This window comes from Haliaeetus albicilla, chromosome 13, assembly GCF_947461875.1.
Source record: "Haliaeetus albicilla chromosome 13, bHalAlb1.1, whole genome shotgun sequence".
Classification (NCBI taxonomy): Eukaryota; Metazoa; Chordata; class Aves; order Accipitriformes; family Accipitridae; genus Haliaeetus; species Haliaeetus albicilla.
The window spans coordinates 11,698,957-11,718,407 of NC_091495.1; the positions used below are offsets into that span (position 1 = coordinate 11,698,957).

At 41.5% G+C, this 19,451-nt stretch overlaps 1 protein-coding gene across 1 annotated transcript in view; it reads left to right on the forward strand.

Moving 5' to 3' along the window:
* PTPN14 (protein tyrosine phosphatase non-receptor type 14) overlaps positions 1–19,451 on the forward strand; it is a 125,112-nt gene that overhangs the window by 97,631 nt on the left and 8,030 nt on the right. Inside the window, exons 12-18 of the mRNA XM_069800146.1 lie at positions 789–867; positions 2,520–4,009; positions 6,630–6,773; positions 7,800–8,018; positions 11,990–12,118; positions 13,056–13,290; positions 15,485–15,648. Of these exons, the coding sequence (XP_069656247.1) occupies positions 789–867; positions 2,520–4,009; positions 6,630–6,773; positions 7,800–8,018; positions 11,990–12,118; positions 13,056–13,290; positions 15,485–15,648 (2,460 nt within the window). The remainder of the gene's footprint in view (positions 1–788; positions 868–2,519; positions 4,010–6,629; positions 6,774–7,799; positions 8,019–11,989; positions 12,119–13,055; positions 13,291–15,484; positions 15,649–19,451) is intronic.

Here is a 19,451-nt window from a genome sequence, read left to right on the forward strand (position 1 = left end):
AAGCCCTTTTTCTGCTGTAAAGGAAGACGTATTCACGAGACAAGACTCTTGTCTTCCTTCTCTTTCTGCTTACTTCATATATCAAAGTATATTTTTATAAGCTTTGCTCAGTGACACCAGACAGGACATTACAGTGCAGGTGGTAAAATGTGATTGCAAAACTCATTGGTTTACCAATGGACAAAGCTGGTGAATATGGCATCAGCTGTGATTTATTTCACCGCAAAGGATCCTGCTGATTTAATGCTGAATTGTCCCTGTGATACTTGTGTTAAAAAGCTTGTTGCAGTGCAGATTGTTGGAGGAAGGCTCCAATTTATCTAGGGAATCCGATATTCGTATAATTTGCAGGGTTATTTTAAGTCCATATGTGCTCCTGTTGCTTGTATAACAGTGTTTTAGGTCCTTGAATTTGTTTCATCTTCTGCTTCTCTCCTGATTAGGTGTTTGTTTTGTTTTGCTTTAATTCTTCAAGGGCAAGGGCTTTTAATAAACTTTTGAAAAGTTCTAAGTGAGCTGGGAGTCTGGATATTGTTTTCTGAAGTGGTTGAGCTTGAAGGAGTCTTAACTGGTCAGCTTTGGGCTCTGTAACAAAATTTAGCAAACAATTTACAAAGTGTTATTCTCTGTTCTATAAAGAAATGCCAAGCCATGTGTCTTTGGCTGGGTAAGAAAGAGCAGTATTCAGTGGAAAGGGCATAGAACCGTTTTTCCTGTTTCAGCTGCAAAAATTGTAGCAAATGAAGTGCCTAATGCTTTTTTTTTTTTTCCTTGTGCTTTTATTTCAGCCAAGACAACATCCATTTATACTGCCTCCTATGCATGTCCAGTGTGGAGAACACTACACTGAAACACATAATTCACAAGGTACTTACAGCATATATTTTTTCCTTTAATGGACTTCAATTTTATGTGTATGCAAAGAAGCTCCTAACCCTTATGCCTAGATTTCTAATGCTGTCATGGTCAAATGCGAGCTACTGCTGGAGGAGAGCTAGCAGTTTTATAGTTAATGTTGCAGTAAGTCTTCTGTTTAAAGTCCAATTTCAGTTTTCAAATTTCTCTAAAATGTCTGTGCATGATTATATGGACATTAAACTTGGTATTCCAGTTCAGTGAGCTGAAAAAATTTCTAAAGGAAGTGTGATGGCTGTACTCAAAGGCAGTGCCAGCTGGGGCCAGGGAGAGAAATGGAGTGAGGGAAAAGGAGACAGCAAATATCTTTTACTGTAGGAGAAATCATAGCATCCTGGTCACAAAACTGTGTATTTAGATAATCTTTTCCTGCTGATTTTTTTCACCAACATCTGCCTGCTTTGTTAGCCTTACAGATGTAAGGAGGGTTAACTGTTTTTACCCCTGCATTTGACAAATAAATTCTCTAAGAGGTTGTACCAGGTTACTTTGATCAAGTCTGGGAATGGAGCCCAGCCCCTAAACACCTTGAGTCTCACACCCTTAACCACACCACCTTTTGGAATACACATAGCCAGGTCTGTTAGGCTACGTTCTTTGCAGTTCATGAGAGGTACAGTTGAAGAGCTCTCACTGACAGAGGAGCTCTTAATCATACCTGATAGTGTTGTGGTGGTCTGACTAATTTTAAGGCAGAATTTGATAAGTTTTGAAAGGAGCCGTTCGGTATAGTTCCTTGCATACAATAGAAGATTTGACTTAGTGGCTACTACTATTTTACTTCGAAGCTGAGGATCTGAAGGGGGATGTTCTCAATTTTAGAAGAATTGTAAAGTTCCCTTAGTTTTACCACAGACTTCTCTATATTGTTGAAGAACTAGCTGATTTCAGAGTTTTGCGAGCTGCTACTCTTTTCTTATGAGATTTTCAACCACAGACAGTTGCAGTACAGTTGTAATCCAGGACATCATCTTTACCATCTTGATTCCCTCTCAAATATCCTTTGCTGAAGTATTTAATACTCTTTAGTGCATCTGTAGAGTGGTTTTCCGGGGTTTTTTTCCTCCCTCCTGATCCCCCCCTACCAAGTCCTGATCACCCTGCTCTGTTATACTTCAGATCCTCAAAACTGTTGATTGGTCTGAAGTAGGACTTCCAGTTTCACAGTCCTCTGCTACTTCGAATCACAGACAACGGTGCATCAACAGAAAAGACAAGAGAACTTTTAGGATTACCATAGCTAGCAGCACTGGATTTTTAAGGTGGCAGCAGCAATGAATCCTTCCAGGATGCTGAGGGAGGAGATGCCCCTTTATTCTTCATTGCCACCCCAGGCAAAAACATTTCCTCTCTCTCCCCTTTCATGTCTCCCACAAGGATCTGAACGACCATATTTTGCTAACTGTTGGAGTGTTTACATGACTAGCTTTGGGTTTAGTTCTTTTTCAGTGACTCAAGGATGCTCACAAGACCAAATGTTCCCTGCAGTTGTACACTAAGCTGTCTCTGTATTCGTTGGTGCAGACTGCAGCTGAAGTTTTGTTAACGTTGAACAAGTCCTTGTATGTTAAAATTATCAATGTCTTTATCTCTGCTCTACACAGATAGTATTTTCCATGGAAATGAAGAAACTTTCTACTGTAGGTCTCAGACCAGTTTGGATAGGTGTCCAGTGGACTTTAGCTACTTGAATGGTAATGGACCCAACGGGAGTGTGTGCAGTGCCCACAGCATGAACTCCCTCAATCGCTCACAGAACTTCATCCAGGCATCTCCAATGTCCTCAAATCTGAGCATCCCTGGAAGTGACATCATGCGAGCAGATTATATCCCCAGCCACAGACATAGCGCAATCATAGTACCATCTTACCGGCCAACTCCAGACTACGAAACTGTCATGAGGCAAATGAAGAGAGGGGTGATCCAGATGGATAGCCAAAGTCAGTCTTTGAGGAATCTCAATATTGGAAACACACATGCTTATAACCAGCCGGAAGACCTAGTTTACAGTCAGCCTGAGATTCGAGAGAGACATCCTTACACAATTGCATACGGGCCCCAGGGTAGTGGCTATAACAAGCCTGTCACTCCATCTGACCAAATGAACCCTAACAATGCTGCGCAAAATAAGACAGCAGCCAGTGCCATATCCCACACTGTGAGTACACCAGAACTGGCTAACATGCAGCTGCAGAGCAGCCAGAGTTACAACACCGCTCACATGTTAAAGAACTATCTCTTCAGACCCCCACCTCCGTACCCGCGCCCACGTCCTGCCACTAGCACGCCAGACCTGGCAAGCCACCGGCACAAGTATGTCAGTGGGAGCAGTCCTGACCTGGTCACTCGCAAAGTCCAGCTGTCAGTGAAGACCTTCCAGGAGGACAGCTCGCCGGTCGTCCGTCAGTCGCTGCAGGAGGTCAGCGAGCCCCTCATGGCAGTGAAGCATCACGCAGCTGTGAACAAGCGCCATAGTTTGGAGGTCATCAGCAATATGGTCCGTGGTATAGAAGCCATGGCATTGAAAACTTTAAACGCCCCTCTGCCACGCAGGAACACTTTGCGGGAGCAAGTGCAGCCGGAAGAGTCAGTTCAGATGGGGCACGAAGTTCAGCAAGTTCCTCATTACCATCACAAGAAGACCTTCTCCGATGCCACAATGCTGATACACAGCAGCGAAAGCGAAGAGGAAGAAGAAACCCCAGAATCCATGTCACGGATAACAGCTCTCCACGAGAACATGGAGTACAGCGCTCAGCTGCAAGCTGCCTTGGCTAGAATACCAAATAAACCTCCTCCAGAGTATCCCGGGCCTCGGAAAAGTGTCAGCAACGGAGCCCTGAGGCAGGACCATGTTAGTATTTCTGTGGCTGTAGCCAGGGCCAAGGCCATGAGGCCGGGGCCCTCCAAAGCCATTAGTGTCTCTCGAACTGATCAAATGGCAATAAATGGGTCTTCGCTCGGGCCCTCTATCTCAGAGCCTGACCTCACGAGTGTGAAGGAGCGGGTCAAGAAAGAACCGGTCAAGGAAAGGCCTGTGTCTGAAATGTTTTCTATTGAGGACAGCATTATAGAAAGAGAAATCATGATCAGGGTAAGTGCCTTCCTCTGTTGCAGTGGCTTCTTGGAAATTCGTAATCATACAGGCCAGTCTCCCTACCAGAAAACTGGTGGATCAGTAAACGGTGGGGCACGCGTGAGTGGAAGATGTTGATTTGCTTGAGGTTAGCAAGTCCGACATGAAGTGCCAGGTACGGTTTGGTTTCGTGGGTCCGTATGACCACCAAGGGGGCTGATCCCATGCAGTGCTGCTGGGCTTGCCCGCTTCCCCCGCTGCGGTCGCTCGGCTGCTGGCCAGGCCTGCGTCTGATCCGCTGGCGATGGATGCCACCGCCCTGGCCGCAGCGCCAGCCCGAGGCGGGTGGCAGAGTACGCTGCCGGGGGAGGAGGAGGCAGGCGGCGAAGCCCCCCTCCATGCCCGCTCCCCTTCTGCCCGCACGGCGCTCTAGCCCCCACCGATCCGAGGGCAGGGGGAGTCTGAAACGCGCTTGCCGAGATGGGCGGGAGATGGCGTTTCGGCACTGGCGTTTTCTTCCTCCTTTGTAGGGGTGTCGAGTTAAGTATCGCATAATATAGAACATAATGGAAGCTCCTGAGCTTTTCAAATGACCTGATTGTCTCTCCTGCCACTTTATGTAACATACTTATCTGCATAAAACACCAGTAGCTGTAGAATATGGATTGCCAGTTTTGCCGATAACTAAATGAGCAGTCAGATATCTAATTACAGAAGCAGCACAGGTAGAGGCTATGTGGTTGAGGACCTGGATTGTTTATTTTTAAAAAAAATGTACTCAAGTATGAGAAATAGGGTCCTTTTAAACTTGCAATGAATTTAGAGTAAAAAGTATTTAAAGGCTGCAGTGCCACTGCAAGCAATGGCAGAAATATGAGGCGTGCTTACCATTTAGTGACTTAAGTATGTGCTTGATGTAACACTCAGGAGTGCAACTGTACTCGCAGAAAGCAAAGTTGTCTGTGCCATAGTTCGTTTTTTGGGGGGTTTTTGGTTTTTTTTTTTTTCTTCTCAGAATTGAGGTCTGAAACAAAAAGCAATTCCTGAAACAAATTAATGAAACATCTAAACGGTCCAGAGCAGGAAAGAGTTTGTAATGTACTACTAGATGAGTAACTAGTTAGATTTAAATACTACGGTATATTAAAAGACATTTTCTAAACGTAGGTATAGTGCTTCTTGCTCATTGGGGATCCTTACACTGATGTAATGGTTAGGAATCACTAAGTTGTATCATGGAGACTGAATTTAATCCTTGCAGAATCTTAAACTTTAAACGTAAAATAAATATTTGACTATGAAACATAATCTTTCATGAATGAATACTGTAGACATTGGTGTAACAACAAGCATATATATGCTCTTTTGATCTTCTGAGGAAAGAAAACATATTGGGAAGCAGGAACCCAAAGGATTTTAGGGTGGAAATGAAGGTGAGAAGAGAGCTTAGAGATGTTATTTGAGTACTCTTCCTCTGCATACTCATTCAGATCAGCCTTTGGTCAAAGGGTGCTTTTTTATTGTTGTTTTGAAAGTAAAGGGGTGGTCTTAGCATTAAGCTTTTAAGGTGGTTTCAGCCTAGATCAGCAGTCTTAACACATGCAGACCTTCCTTTTGTCATAAGAATCACATGTTATATTAATGGTAATTTGATGACCTTGATCTTTTAAACACAGACTTTTCTATTTGACCTTGCAAGTAGTAATAATAATAAAATCCCCAACAAAGAAAAAATACTTGCATTTTCTTGCTTTCTGAAAGTATGAAGAGAAAGCAGAGTGGGTTTGGATTTTTGTTTGGCTTTTTTGTTTGTTTCTCCAGAGCACTAAGTAAAAAAACACAGTGGTGAGGAAAAAGCTTACGGGCTTTTGAAAAATCAAGCCGTTACATATGTCTGAGGGCATTCAGGTTCAGTAGTGTGTTTCTAGGAGCTGAGCTTGGCCTGTGTGGTGACCACAGCTTCCAAATGCATGCTGAGAACCAGGCTTCCCTTTAAAATTCGTACTCTGATTCTCCATGTCATAGCATAATATGATGCATGAATACAATAAACAATATCCCTCCCTGGCTGATGTTACATTCAGTTTCTGGGATATGTGAGCTCAGTTTTTAGTGCAAAATATATCATGGGTGCTAACTGAATCGCCATAATAGCTGAGTGCATCAGAAGACTTCTCATTTTAAGTATTACCATCACAGAAGAGAAACAATGGGCATGTGTTTTACTGTTTGTTGCAATAGATTGAAATTATTGCTTTTTAAAAGATGCCTCAGGTACCTTGGCTACAGTAGTGCTACTTTCACGTAACAGGGTGATGCTTTGAGTGTCCTACATTCAGAATAACGTTTGCAGAAAAATGCTTGAGATTGTATTTGTACATCTTTTGATGGCATGTGTACTGTATTATACGCTGGGATTACTTCTTTGAAATTAAAATTCTGTGCTCATGTAGGAGCAGGCCTTTGAGGAATAACAGGAAGAATAGAGGTTGTATTTGAATTTATGATGCTAATGGTGATCATCTGCATTCCTTGGCCAGAGAGTTGCAGATTTTGGAGATTAAAAAAACATTCCAGCATTTTACTGGCATTATAAATAATCACACAGAGATGAAAACGTGCCTTTTCTTGCCAAAAGAATCTAGAAAAGCAGAAGATGGCAGGCCTGGAGGCCCAGAAGAGGCCCTTGATGTTGGCAGCACTGAACGGACTCTCAGTTGCTAGGGTTCCAGTGCCAGAGGACAGCCAGGATGAAGTCGCCAAGGTGCCAATGGATGAGAGGGTAAGATGGAGGCTCAGGAAATGTTGCTCGTTCCCTTTGTTCCCAACAGCATGAAGTTTCTAAAATATGAAAATTTTATTTACAATGTGAAAAAATTTCTCTTAAAAATTTTCAGAGCCATTAATGGAAAAGGTCTGTGGTTAACACTGGTGTGTCTTTGGATGCTGGCAAAGTGTTAAATGTCTTGAACATTTACTGAAGTCAGTGAAAATGGAGACTGTTCACCATTTCATGTGACCATACGATGTCGTACACGATCAAGCTGTAATTTTAACATTTTGCACGTTTTTCACTTGATCAGGCAGTCTACAGTGATCATCCATAGATACAGTCTTTCATGTTCTGATACATCTAAGGACTTCAGTTAATGTCTCTAATGGGATTAAATTTAAAAAAAAGTTTTGCCTCCTGATATTTGTGCATGCGGGTGTGTGCATGTATATGGAATTTCGGAAATTAAAACCAGTTGCTGCCCATTAAGATTTGAGACATATTTGCAAAGAATCTTTCTGGCTTTCTGGATGGAAATTTGCAGCCTTATGTTGTCTGGTACGCAGACGACAGAACTTAACCTCCGCCTGTACGTATGTGGGGTTGTGTTCAACCACAGACATTTCATACTGGCAAATTAGGGAGTATTTTGAAATGTGGACCACATCACGCTTCTCGCAGTATGATCTTCTTCCTAAAAAGATAAATGTAAAATATTTTGACAGGTGTCTGTTGCAGCGAAATCACATACAAATTCATACTGAACCAGGAGTGTATTTAGCATGGTTTTGCTTTTTATGGTATCAGTCTTAAAAAATGTGGAGGTGGAATGTAAAAATGTAAAATTTGCTTGTGGTTTCATTCAGTAGAAATAAGTGTGTCCTGTTTCCTCAGATAACTGCAATTGAAAAAAGATGCGAGTGAGAGAATGCTATGTCTATATGTTGAAATTCAAAGAACAGATGGATGGGTCTAGTGGTAAACATTCTTCCAGGAAGAATTAATGGATTGGTGTTCCTTTCTGTTAAATCTTAGTGCAAAATCTTGAAGAGGAAGTTGGAAGAGGGGATGGTGTTTACAGAATATGAGCAGATTCCAAAGAAAAAGGCAGATGGGATCTTCACCACTGCTGCCTTGCCTGAAAACACTGAGCGCAACCGCATCAGGGAGGTAGTTCCGTATGAGGAGAATCGAGTAGAGCTGGTGCCGACCAAAGAAAATAATACAGGCTACATCAATGCTTCACACATAAAGGTAAAAGCTTTCTTGGACTTTGCTTTGTAAATGAAGGTATGTTAAAACTTTGTTTGCGTTTCTGGATGCACAGCAGCATTTTCTGTAACTCTGAAGCTTCTGAAAAGGTAACTTAGAATGCATCATTGTACCTTTGTGTCAGCATGGGCATCTCTATCAACTAACATGCATGAGTTGATTTAATTGCTAGAGAATGGGAAGTCATTTTAAAGGGGCATCCTTACTTTTTTATGCCCACCTCTGCCAGCTGGTTGTGGAATGTCTGTATTGGTTAATGTAGAAAGAGATGCCATGGTTCTTAAACCTCATGAAAATGCGTTAGATCAGCCCCAATACCTGCAATGTAATACGGTTGTCATGACCCTGTACCTGAAAGAATGAGCAGTCAGTACATGTTCTGATTTAACAGTCCCAATAGCCTTGCAGGCCACTGGGGGACTACAACAACCCATGCAGAATGAGTCCCTGCAACTGATTGGTGCAGCCTGAAAGAAATACTGCACAAGTTTTGTTCCATTTACTAGCATATAGGATACGATTTTTAAAAATTGGGGGTGTAGATCCACATATGCAGTTCCACATCCAAAGAAAAAGTGTGTAGTTAGGAGTAATGCGTGTTTGCATAGATACTGCAATTATATATATAAATAACGTATTTCTTCATTCTATGATGAGAGTTGAGTGATTTTGAAATAATTTTTTTTAAAGTATGTGTTGATAAAAAGAACACCTTACTAATGAGATCCCTGTGTCTCTGATTGGGTACTGCATTGAACTTATATGTATCAAAATAACTTTTATCAAGAAACTTTAGATTTGTTGTTAATTCAATGTAGAAATATGATATGATCTGACTGTTACTTTGAAACGTAGCCAGTTTTAACAGTGAACTATCCTGCAGTGGCTGCAGATGCTTGTTTTTCTTTAAGCTTCTGGTACTATTTGCAAAGTCCTTTGTTGGCTTTTACTCTACCCTGAGAGAAGTAACAGCACTCCTCTCCCTCAGATGACAGATTCTCTTGTTGTCAGAGAGGGTTGTCTGCTTTTTCTCATTGTCAAAATCCAAATTAAAAAGAAATAATTCAAAAATAAATAAAACATCCTATTAAATTAATATTTTCCTGGAGTAAAAGCCTTTTAAAAGTTTCAGAAGACTTGCTGGCCTCTTTGGTTGTGATTTACAGTGTTAAATCCTGTTGATTCAAAACAATTTCTGAACCAGGATCCTGGCAGTTTATCACCCCTCTACATAGCCTGGTAGGTAGCAGATACTGAGCTTTTGCATAATCAGACGTTGCTATGATGATGGATTTCTGAGCCCAAAATTTTTCATCTACTTTGTAGGAGGCCAAAAAAAGGAGATTCCTAACATAAATTATGCCCACGAAGCAGTATTAGCCAGAAAAGAATTTTCCCTGGCTAGTTTGAGTCCACATTTTATTTTGTGTGTCAGTGTTGGAAACGCACACATCTCACCTTCATAGAGCACACAGGAACACGCACAAATGTTTTAGCGCATGATAGTGGCCCTTGCCAGTATTTGACTCTCACACTCATAGTGGTGCATACGGAAGCCAAACAGATGTGCTTTTGCTTAGAAGGTGAAATCGCATCTGTGAAATTTACCTCAGTAGCACAGTGTGTGTGTGTGTTTGCAGCCCAATATTCAATTTTTAATATCCTCCAGTTAGGGCATTAGAATGCCATAAACATTCCAGGCATTGCATTCCCTCCAGACTATTTATGGTCCTTTCATATCATGTGCCAGGAGGCTGGATATTTGGAACAGAAGTCAGTAGGCAAAGAAAACTCCTATATCATCCTGATAAGATCCATGCCTGGAGGATTCCAGCTCCCAGTGCTCAGTCTGCGAGCCCCACAGTTTTACAGTATTTCTCTGCTTATTTACCATTGACCTTCACTGTTAAGATACAAAGATTGTCTTCTACACCAGAGACAAAAATTGTAATTAAATTTATAGATTAAGCAAAAAAGTTCTTAAGACTGCTTCATCTGACTGTTTGGGTCAGGTCAGTATTAATTTAAAAAACTCAGTAATACTATACCGGCAGTCATGACTGCAGACAAGCATGCAAGTAGAAGACCAGTCCAAGTGCAAGATGCCGGTTAGCGCTGTGCAGTTTACATTCATCCCCACCTCGTACAAGGACTTGAGGAGTCTGCCTGCATTGGTCTTGCAGATTTTAATCATCATTCAAAGAGGAGAATGCTGCATAGTATGAAACAAGAAAATGAGCTGACATACAGGGTTGAAAGCAGTTTTCAATGCAGTGAAAAATTTGTTATCGTACAAATGCTATGCTAGTTACAGGTGTAAAAACCCAAGCATCTCAGCTTGGTGAACAGCTGTTTGAGTAACAAATAAATTGATTCTATTGCTGAAAATGTATTCAAAGACCCATACCTCAAACGTAGTATGTGGTTAAACCTGTCAGAGTTACTGATTGCTCCTTGTAGCGTTGTCTGCCAGCACCTTGATATTTACGAATGTGTCAGTATTTCTGTTGTAAATCATCTTCTCTGGGATTTGTAACTTTGTTGTGAGAAGTGGCTCTGGGCTAATACATAGAATTAGGAGGTCTTAGCCTGAGAAGGAAAAATATTTTAACTTTCCAAAATAGTTAGTTCATCTGGTTTTCCTTTTCTCTGGTAAGCATATTTTCAATTGTTATCTAGTAGCTCTAAAAGTGGTTTGGCTTTTTACCTAAAATGTTGAAAAAAAAAATAATTTTTTTTTATAAACCTTTCCTGATGTATAGCAAATAATCTGCCATAAAATATTTTTTTTTATACACAAGTGGGGTGGTTTTTTTGGTTTTTTTGTTTGGTTTGGTTTTGGTTGGGTTTTTGTTCTTGTTTTTATAACTGCCTAAGTGTGAAGATCTGCCTCAGTCAGGTAAATGAGGCAGTGTTTTACACTGGTTAGCATCAAGGTAATGCTGGGTCTGTTCAGGGCACTACATAATTTATAGTGTGTAAATCTGTGTGTTAGTGCTTTAAAAATAATTTCATTATGTGTCGTCATGCAAATACACAAATATTTCTCTAAGATAGGGTTGGTAATCCAGTTATATATTGGGAAATAGATTTACATGACTACAGCTTTAGATAATTTGAAATTTCATATGGCATTTGAAAGCCATTTAATGTGCTGGATTTACTTTATAGTAGTTTGCAGCTTCTGAACTGAAAAACACAACATGAGTGAGGAAGAGTAACTTGAAATGAAGCCTGTCTTGATCTCATCGCTAGCTGGCAACAGGCCTATCTGAGCTCCGCGTTATGTACAGTGTGTGGGCATAACTGCATCCTCTGGGGACAGCTTGACCACATCTTCAACAGTGATCAGTGTAGTAAGAGTCTGTTTAAGAACTTAGTTTTTGCCTGAGTGGAAAACAGTTGACAGAGGTCCTAAACAGCAGAGGCCTTTAGCTTTCGTCATGCAAAATGTCATTTGCATTCTTGCATTCGGGCTTTCTACCCTACTGTGTGTTGATTTGCAGCAGTGCAATGCCTTCTTAATGCATGTAGACACCTCCTCTGGTGCTGTTTTTCTTTCATCATGGGTCTGTCACCGAACCCAGGGAAGTCAGTCAGCTGCTTATTTGTACTTAAGCAAAATCAGAAACAAGGTCTAAAAAAAAAAAAAAAAAAATTTTTTTTCATCTGTATGATCCAGATGCAATGGCAAGAAAAATAGATGACATTTCGGTCAAAGCTTTATGTTTATGGGCATCAAGAAAGGACTTGGAAGCACCAAAGATTGTGTTTTGTCAGATTTGCTCTTATCAAACGGATGATTCTTGTGCACAATTTCGAACAAAAGTGGAAGAACAAAGAAGTAAAGGTTTCATTATGATCTCTTTTGTTTAAAGGGCAGTTCTGGCACAGACACTGCTGAGAATTTGGGCACTGACTGTATTTTTTTTTTTTTTCCTTCTTACTCCCAGGTTACTGTAGGTGGAGAGGAGTGGCACTACATTGCTACCCAAGGGCCTCTGCCACACACATGCCATGACTTCTGGCAGATGGTGTGGGAACAGGGGGTGAATGTTATAGCCATGGTCACAGCTGAAGAGGTACGTTAAATCACAGAATACAGTTCTTTCTGATGTGAGCACATCTCCTCTTATCATCACTTTCCACTCCAGTAACCTGTTTTTTCTATCAACAACCCTTTTTCCTCTTACTCTGTTTGAACATATGGCTGTACTGCTGTAATACTATACGATGTAACTTTCTGATACTCTGGCAAGTACTAAAGCGAAACAAGCAGAACCCCCGCTTCCCTCTCCCCCTTCCCCCTGCTTCACTTCAGTTTGGCCAAACCAAAGAAAGATGTTTCCATTGGAATGTGAGAGCGTTGAACTGCTCCTGGTTAAAATGACACAGACTTCCAGCCCGTCCAGGGCCAGTTCTGCATACTGTCACCCTTATCAGCTGAAAAGAGACCAGAAGCTGTTGTTTCCGCAGAAGTGTCCGTGTAACAAAAAATCCCAAACAAAACCAACCTTTTTATTCTTATGCCAAGTGAAATAGTTATTTCTATTGTAATCCAAGAACTATGTGCTATGTTATAAAAACTGGCACACGTTGCTAACTAACACTGCATTCAGCTTTATGGCTGGTTGCTTTTAGCAAATACAGCACATCAAGTCACTGTCCAGTTCCCAAGGCTGACCAACAAGAGGTACTTAGATTCTCTTCAGCAACTTCTCCTTCCATTCAAATGAAAGGCTTCCCCAGGAGGAGAATATTTACTGAGGTGTTGTAGGCAGTAGCTGGCTTTCACCACAAGACAAGAGTTAGTTCTTCAAGCATTTTTACACTTAGAAATATTATATGGCTAAGAGTTTTAAGTTTTAATCTTCCTTACTCTATGGGATGCTCCTTACGCTTCCAGTAATTTGAAATAAGAATACTTGGCTTATCTGCAGACTTTATGCCCTTTGTAAAGAATTATAATTGCAGGAACTAATGGCTGGTTGTTTGTTTGTTCATTTGTTTGCTTTTAAGGAGGGAGGAAGAAGTAAAAGTCATCGTTATTGGCCTAAACTGGGCTCTAAGCACAGCTCAGCCACTTACGGGAAGTTCAAGGTGACAACTAAGTTCCGCACAGACTCTGGCTGCTATGCAACTACTGGTCTGAAGGTCAAGCATCTTCTCTCTGGACAGGAGAGGACAGTGTGGCATTTGCAGTATACTGACTGGCCAGACCATGGGTGTCCAGAAGAAGTCCAAGGCTTTTTATGTAAGATTTCTTTAACTTGCATGATAAAATACATCAAGGCAAAGGTTGCTCGCACTGGTTTCAGTTCACTGCACCTAGTTACAGCTGGGATTGATATTAAATGGTTATTGCTGTGGCATACAAAGGCCTCAACTAGGCTGTACTTTGCTGCAATTTGGAGAAAAAAGTGGAATTCAAGAGGTAGGAGCTAAGGTGATTGAGGATTTTGGTCCTGAAAGACCTGACATAACAGGAGGAAATATCAGAGGCAGCAGCAGTGCTAAAGGCTTAGGAAACTTCAAATAATAGGATACCTCTGCTGGCTGATCTGTCAGTATAAGTTATTGCCACTTCCCAGCTACCTAATGAGTGTAGGAGATACTAGGCTGCACACAAATGTGATTAGAGAGGTTTGGGTGAGGGAGGTTCAGATGTTCATGAAATATGGCACAACTCCTCGAGTTTCATAGGAGGCCCTTATTGCTGACACCCAGCATTTAGTAGTCCAGAGGCATTGGACTTGTTGCAAAAGAGCAGAGGGTTCCGTCACATAGGCAGTAAGTTTGAACTCACTGCCACTCTTCTAACCACATGTACCCAGGCAATGCTAAGGGCCTTCCCAATTAAATAGGGTCCTGGTTCCTGCCATTTCTGAAAATACAGCCGTTATATTCATCTGTAATGAGTTAATAACACTTCCTACTTCTTACCAAGTAATAAACACTACCATATTAAGTAATAGGAATTCAACCGTTATTTAAATAAAGCCACATCTCTGGCACTACAGTAGAGTGTGGTGCAGAGATCTTTAAGTTACCACTGAAGGAGTCTGTACATGGTGTACTGATGCATTGGAGATGCCTGCCCTCTTAGTTCCTGAAAGCTTTGCAGCTGCAGCAGCATAGCTCTGTTGCAGCCAAGTTGTCCTCTCTCAGCAAAGTCCATTAGTTCCACTTGAGTCTTGACACAGCTACAGTCCTTTAGTGGTCTGCTCTCCTTTGCATGGTATAAGCTTGATGTAAATAACATGTCCTCCTTTTCCCAGTTCTGTCATCAGGACAGAAAATAAAAATGACATTTCAGCTTTGGCAAAGGAGTGCCATGGGATCTGTCTTTCAGGCGAAGCTATTGCCCAATTCCTCGTTTGTCTCATGCTTTGTTTCTCCTACCAGCGCCTGTAGCTGTGGTTGGGCATGGCAGTAATTGGAACCTGATTGTCCCCATTTCCTCTGTCCTCCCATTGTTTGCCACCACGTACAGTCCCATTTCACTGTGTGCATTAAAATGCAGCTTTTCTGATGTTGGTAGGCCTCCAGCCACAGCCTGCCTGTCTCGAAAGGACTGCTCAGGCTGCAGTGCCATGACACCAAGAGTCAGGGCAGGAGAGTTTGACTCAGATCTCACTTCCCACTCCGACTGGTGGGAAGCTAAGTGTCTAAGAGTTATGCATCTGCATATATGTTTCTGGATGAGGTCCATCATCTTCATCACGCACCTAGACTATGCTGGAACAATGTTTAGAGGCCAGAGTCGGACTTGTAGTTTATGGTGTGTTTATCTAACCAGGTGAGCTTCCAGTATGTAAGGTTCTCTGTGCGGTTGGACAGTGGAATGCATTGAACAAAACTGGGAACCCACTGAACAGCCACTCAAGACAACTGTTCTTCAGTCATGCACTTTCTAGAAGTGGCTTCAGGGAAAACAAAGACAGTGAGCTCCCAGAAGGGCTCATTGAGAAACAAACCCTGAGCAGAGAGGTGGGTGAGAATCTGTCTCACTCTAGAAGGGACGGAGGGTGAAACAGGGCAGATGGATGCTTGCTTCCCATCCAATATTGGCTTTGACAGGCAGTAGTTTCAATGGAACTTAGCTGTTGTTTTGATCCCAGCCTGTTAATAGCAGGAGTTGCTCTAAGTAATGTCTAGAATTATCTGCTTAGGGTACCTGGAGATTTTCAGAGGGGAAACCAGAATTTAATTTTTTAAAATAACTATTTAATTTAAAGGAGCAGACTCCCAAGTAATAATTGACACTCAGCTGGCACTTGCTGGATTCAGTGCTGTTCGCTGCACCCTGGCCAAAATAATTAGTATGTTGTAAAAAATGTAAATTATTGACACTTTTACAAAGAATGACTTTTCCATATTCTTTTTTTCCCAGTTTTTACATTTAGACATAGAGATGTTTGCAACCTTGCCTGCATTTTATCTTGCAGCTTACTTGGAGGAGATACAGTCAGTGCGTCGCCACACCAACAGTGTGTTGGACAGCAGCAACAACTGCAACCCTCCTATCGTGGTTCACTGCAGCGCAGGGGTAGGGAGGACTGGAGTGGTTATCCTAACAGAACTGATGATTGGGTGCTTGGAGCATAATGAAGTAAGTCGCCTTCTTTCTCAAGACAAACCCTGAGCTCGTTCCTTGACTAACTAGCTACATTTCTGAGGTTAAAATTAAAAGGCATTTAAGTGCTTTCTTTCTGTTACCTTTGTGAGACAAGGGCCTTAAGTGCAACAGGCAGAGATTTCCCATGGCAGGTTACTTGTAGTTTTCTGTTGAGTTGATATTATGCATTTTTATTGGTATTATTTTAATACATTCCAAATTAGGGTTTTCTCTCTGTTAAGAATTTAGTCTAATTCATACCTGTGTTTAATTAACAGTCTCAAGACAGCGTGTTCACAAGGACTATCTGAGAGAGGCTAGAAAATAATGTCACCTTCCTTGCTCTTTGAACTAAAGTTTTCTGCTCTCTGAATTCACTCATTGGACTCCCTCCTCTCTCTTGTATTGTCTCTAATCTCATCTGGAACAAAATTTTATCTTAAGAAAAAGGTGTGTGTATGTTGGGGAATAGGGCTTTAGGATCTGCAGCCAATATTACAAGACTAGTAATACAGTCCGGAGTTAAGAATAAGAGCACCAGCAGAGTAACCATGTGTAGCAACTTGCTTTTCATCTGTGTCCTGTGTCACTGGGGAACTGTCTGGGAAGAACATCACATCTTGAATAACAATGGGACACACAGTTTCAACAGGACAGCTATTGAAACTGGGGATTTCTGTTGCCAAAGAAACTGCTCAAAGACCAAAACCTTTTGTAGAGATAAGAATGCAGCAAGAGTGACAAGTAGACATATATCATGTGCCCCTCCCATTAATCATCCACTGGATGAGTTGCTTGAAATTCTGGGAAGACTGGATGTACGCACCTGAAATGCTCACCTACTTTCTATGTTACCATAGAGGAGTTATAGATTGGAGCCTTTCTGTGCAAGGCACAATGCAAAGTGCAGCTTTCTGGTTTATTAAAAAATGTGAATTCTAAAGCAGGCAGGTACCAGTGCACTTTCCTCTTCATCACTATTTTTAAAAAAGTTGATGCAAGAAGTAATTTTTTTGTTCGCTACTGTGTTATCCCCCTCCAGCAGCTCATCATTCTGTGGTTACAAGATCACCTAGAAATCCTGGGCTCAGTTCACCTGAGATGAACCTCCTTCAACTCTGGTTGGGCCTCACTACAGGTGAAGCTGTCCTGTAGATCTGTGTCACAGTTTACACTTTTTTCCTTTCCTTTTTATTTGGGGGTGGGGGAGGAAGAGGAAGAAGGAGCTGGCCCAGACAGAAAGGACCCACAGTATGTGCTTTGGGAATCCCACAGCCTTCCTGTGCTGACTGCTGTTCAGGAACCGCTCCTGTGTGGGGCAACAGCTCTGACTCTTGAGCCTGCTTGACTTCTTTCCTTATGCAATGGCATCTGGAAGTGACTGCTGCTGGTGTTCACACAGCAGCCATGAAATTTCTGCATGCCAGAAGGAAATCTGGGTAGTTACAAGCGCCGTACCTGAATGGCTTGCGAGCATCAGTGTAGCTGTGTCTGCTTTATAGTAACCTGTATGCTAATAGAGTGCCAGGAACAAACACTAACAGTTGTGCAACATGTTCTGGCCACCTCAGTTTGTCTGCGGTTTAGAGAAGTCACCTGTTTGGCAAAGAGTAGCTGAGTAACAAGTGAAGATAAAGGCAGTACCTAACATCTGAGCATGGGGGTGAGCCTTGACATTCAGAAGAATTCTCATCAGCTTCACTAGGAGCTGATGGTAGGGCTCAAGAATAAGTGATTTCTCTGATGTCCCTTAATTAAAGCATTCTTTTGTCTTGATTAATGGTGAAAATCATCATTAATATTAAAGACAATTTTCCTTAAGGGCTTCATTGCTCTAGATTGTACTAAGTTAATATTTTTTGGTTTGTTAAAACCTAATTAAAAAAAAAGATTTAAAATCTTGACAGTATGTTTTCAGTTTGTGACAGATACTGCATTCAGCACAGAGAGGGTTCCTTTTCATGCAGCAGTTCTGCTGGTTTATTTTGAAGTAGGATTAATTCGGGATTTTTTTCTGAAATAAAATGACTTGCTACTTAAAATGCTTTAGTCTTATGAATTGGTTATTTCCTCAGAAGTGTCCTAGTAAGTAGATGTATTAATGTTAACATTCTAGCAGTGAAGGAAAAAAGGGGAGGGAGGTTGAAAATCCTCACACAGACCATCTTGGAAAGTGTGCAGCAGTGCTGGAACTAAAACCAGAACTCTTGAGTCTGAGGTTTCAGGTTTAGGTAAAAAGCCATGTTTAATCAAATTCTGTACAGCTTCAGTCACTGTGGCTTCTAGGCGATTGCTGGTTGAGTCTAAAGCTGTCTATCTTATTGCAGGGATATAGTTTCAGTAACTTGCTGTATAGTAAGTAATATGTCACATCATTACATCCTTACTGCTGTAGACATGTAGAACAAGAAAGTAATTGAGATCCTGCTCTACCAACTTCTAGTTCAGACTTGGCACTGGGACGTTAACTCATGATTGCAGCTGCAGTGCATTTTCATAGGGGAGATCTTTTAGTTTGGGAGTCAGAAATGAGTAACATTTTTGTTTGTTCTTTTTGAAAATGCCACCTTAGCAAAGGATTACGTGTCTTTTTTTGACACGTACGTTGTGATGAAGGTGAGTTTGAAGATTCTGCTTACCTGGAGTAAAATGCTAAGTAGACTGCAGATAACAAGGCTGAATAGGCAGGATGAGTTTTTCTTTCATTTCTGAGATAAGTCAAAGCCTAATCCATTTTGAGGAGGTGCACAGATCACTGTGTGCCCAGTAAAAATCAACGCGCTGTCAAGCACTGAACTGCTGAGAGAGGAACGTAGCGTGCAGGTCGAAGCTGGCCTGTGTTTTTGTTGCAGTCGCTCAGGTGAGATCAGGTTGCGCATGACTCTGCTCAGCAAGGACCGCGTGGCTTTTGTAAGCATCCGAGTCTATGGAGAGGCTTTCTCTGAGTTAGCCGAGTTCACTGGAAAGAGCTTACATTTTCCTTTGCACCTGTTTGAAAATAATATGACATTACTTATCACAAATCTTTACGCTTGTTGACTCTCTAGAGATGTCCTTTTATAACAGCTTGTTGGGGTATGTGGCAGAATATTTAGCCTTGTTTTCAGAAAGTGATAGCCTATGAGTTAGGGCTTGTTTACATGCAATGGAGATTCAAAGTTTGATATATATGGACAGAAATGGATATGCAGCATGATTTTTATTTTAAACTTTCCAGAAAACTTCCAGTGTGCATGGAAGCACACTCTGTGCTCAGTTGCGCTTCCAAGGGCTAGCAGCAATCTTAATTTGTTTCTCTGTCCGTTTGCCCAGGCATTGCGCTTGTAACATTTCTTATCTCAGACAAAAGACTTGCTAAGTTCCTTTTTGTGTTTCTGGAGTGGCAAACTAGCATTGCAAAATGCAGTTTGTGTTGCCTGATAGAGTAACTGTTTTTCAGTTTTATATCTTGAACTGCTTAAGGGCTTCCTCAAAAAAAGTATGTATCTTAGTGCTTGCATTTACTGCTGCCGTAGAAAATTTGTATCCCTCATCTTGGGTCATATTACACGCTCTTTGAATTTCAGCCTGGCAGGCTGAGCTTTATGGCTCAATGACTTCTGAATAGCTCCTTATGTACCTGTTGTAACAGATAAAACACAATAACATCATAGGTTTTTTGCTCCCTAAATGCTGGAGATACGATGGTAACACCTAATGAAATTTGCAGTGATTTCTAACGCTTTACCTCATGGGCCTGTGTTTCATGCAACTCATTTGGTTTTTAATTCGGACCATTATAGGGTACCTGTGCCCCA